This window comes from Schistocerca piceifrons, chromosome 1 (assembly GCF_021461385.2).
Source record: "Schistocerca piceifrons isolate TAMUIC-IGC-003096 chromosome 1, iqSchPice1.1, whole genome shotgun sequence".
Lineage (NCBI taxonomy): Eukaryota > Metazoa > Arthropoda > Insecta > Orthoptera > Acrididae > Schistocerca > Schistocerca piceifrons.
The window spans coordinates 1,114,891,073-1,114,893,895 of record NC_060138.1 but is presented as its reverse complement, the minus strand read 5'-3'; the positions used below and the strand labels follow the sequence as shown (position 1 = coordinate 1,114,893,895).

Sequence of the window (2,823 nt, the reverse complement as noted above, 5' to 3'; positions counted from 1 at the left end):
AGAACAGAAATAAACATATACATCAGTGTTACAAGAATTATGACATAAGTACATACATAAAAGATCAGAATAACTTTCGAAACATCAACATGAGCATTAAGGGGGGACGTACATGAAAATGACCAAATTTGTGAAAAAAATTTTATTGGCTCTTCATTTACTACATGGTATTGAAATTTCAATTACCAAATATTACGTTCCAATTCCGCTTCTAAGGGGGAAAAAAATAATAATTTGTAATAGCTTGCACAGGGCGACGCCCCCCCATCTTGGTCTTCATCCTCTCGTATATCTATTTATACTGCGTTTTTTTCCAGTTTTGTGCAGTCACAATGCAGGGAACGTTTGTGTACTACATCAAGAAGGCTGTGGAATAATATCTCTGCCGCTGGTTTTATATTCTTTGATTTATAGCGTTTGTTTACGAGTGTTTGTTTGGAATACATTTTTACGAAAGTTGTAAGTAGACTTGTTATTATATTTTGCAGCATGCCGCGTTCTAGTAAGGTGTTTAAAAAGGTTAGAAAGTGTCAAGCTTCTCGATGTAGTAAAGACAACTTGAAAACCAGCCCCATAATAACAAATGGAAACGATACTTCAACCAAGAAAGCGAGTGCTTCGAGAAGGAAAATTGACAGCTGTCAATCACTTGATGATTGTGGCTCAGACACTCAAGCTACTAGTGGTTTTAGGCTTATTGATTTGAAAATACTATCTGATATTATATCATCTGCTTGTGTATGTGCTGACTGTGGTGCAAAAAGTTTGAGATTATATGACGAAGAAAACAGAATTGGAATAGTGTGTATGTTGCATCTTACTTGTGAAAGCTGTCATTCAGACACTGCTTTTAGAACTTCGGCATCAAGTAACCGGATATATGAAGCAAATATGCGTTTAATATATGGCATGAGATGTTTGGGCATAGGCAGGGAAGGTACCAGACTGTTTTGTGGGATCATGAACATGCCACAACCAAGTGCTAGGTACACCACTGGAAATAAAACACTGCTAAGTGCTCTTCAAGAGGAAGTGGAAGAAAACTTGAAGTCCTCTGCAAAGGAAGCTGTGAAGATGAATAGTGAACTAAAGACAGAAGCAGATAACACGCCAGACACCGATTTGTGTGTGTCATGTGATGGAACGTGGATGAAGCGTGGACATACATCACTGTATGGAGTATCATCTGTCATTAGTGTTGATACTGGAAAAATTCTTGACGTTCAGGTAATGAGCAAATATTGCTATAGCTGTGTACTCGGAAAGAGAGCTGGTGAAGTGGAAGAAAATAAGTGGCAGGTTGAACACAAGAAAGTGTGCTGTAGAAATTATTCTGGTTCTAGTGGTGGAATGGAACCTGCAGCTATGAAACTTATGTTCCATCGAAGTGTGGAAAAGTACGGTGTTAGATACACAAAATACCTTGGTGATGGTGACTCCAGCTCCTTCAAAACTGTTTTGGAAAGTGAACCTTATGGTCCCCATTGTGCTATAGAAAAGTTGGAATGTGTTGGACATGTGCAAAAACGAATGGGAGGCAGACTTTTAAAATTGAAACGTGAATTGAAGGGCAGGAAACTTGAGGATGGAAAACTTTTAGGTGGTCCCAACAGACTCACAGACAAAGAAATTCATTCTTTACAAGTGTACTATGGCAAGGCAATAAGGGACAACAGTGGAAATTTGAATAACATGCAGAAGGCTGTGTGGTCTATTTATTTTCATAAACTATCCACAGATGACAAACCTGTACATAATTTGTGTGACATATCGTGGTGCAAATTCAAGCAGGCTGAGCGTGATGGCATGAACTATTCACACAAGCACAGTTTACCTGTGGCTGTTTTAAGTGCTATAAAACCAACATTTAGGTGTTTAGCAGAGCCAGACCTCCTACGAAAGTGTGTGCATGGAAAGACACAAAACCCTAATGAAAGTTACAACTCACTGATTTGGAAACGTTGCCCAAAAACAACATTTGTTTCAACAATTATTGTTGAAATTGCTGCATATGATGCTTGTTTAGTTTTTAACAATGGTAATCTTGGAAGAATAAAAACTCTACAGAGGCTAGGATTTCATCCAGGAGCTTTCACCTATTCAATATTGAAGGACATCGATGACAAAAGAGTTGCTGCGGCTGATATTACAGCCAATAAAATTGAACAGCAGGTTAACCAAAGAAGACAAGCAAAGAAGAGACTGCTTGCAGATGAAGAGGAGTATGCATATGGCTTGCACTAGTTCACACAGAGACGGTAAGACCTAATACAAACACTATCAAATCATTGATTCAGTTTTCCCGTAACTTACATTTTTATAACTTTATGTACCTTTTTCTCAAAAACCACAAAAGGTAGAGAAGTGAAATTTGGTATATGACTAGTCAGTACTATAGTGAAAAATTCTGTGGAAGGAATTTTCATTTAATAAAATAGTAAGGTATTTATGGTAGAAAATATTCCTTAAATTTGATATATTATTTTTCAGGGAAATTGGGAGACCCGTAAAAACTGAACAAAAGAAGATATAAAAATTCTGCTCCACAGAGTTTTGTAATTATTTGGTATGAAAGTGTGTACAAAAATTCATTAACATTGCTCTCACAGTTTTCTCAAAAAAGGAACATTTGTAATTACATTGTTGAAAAAAAATTAATTGTTAATAATTAAAGATGTAAAAGGTCAATAAAAATGAAAATTTAGGTTCATATGCGCATAACATTTCTTAATAACTGTACCAAATTTGGATTGATTATCTTAAAAAATTAGAGTTTTATAAAATACTTTTAAAATTACTGCAGTTTCGTGTACGTCCCCCCTG

General features: G+C 36.2%; 1 protein-coding gene across 1 annotated transcript; it reads left to right on the top strand.

Annotated features, from left to right (window-relative positions):
• The first annotated feature begins 254 nt into the window (after positions 1–254).
• On the top strand, positions 255–2,551 carry LOC124799140. The gene is made up of 2 exons (XM_047262681.1): positions 255–2,258; positions 2,491–2,551. The coding sequence occupies exon 1, from the start codon at positions 490–492 to the stop codon at positions 2,242–2,244; it is 1,755 nt and encodes a 584-aa protein (XP_047118637.1). The 5' UTR covers positions 255–489; the 3' UTR covers positions 2,245–2,258; positions 2,491–2,551.
• Positions 2,552–2,823: the final 272 nt, after the last annotated feature.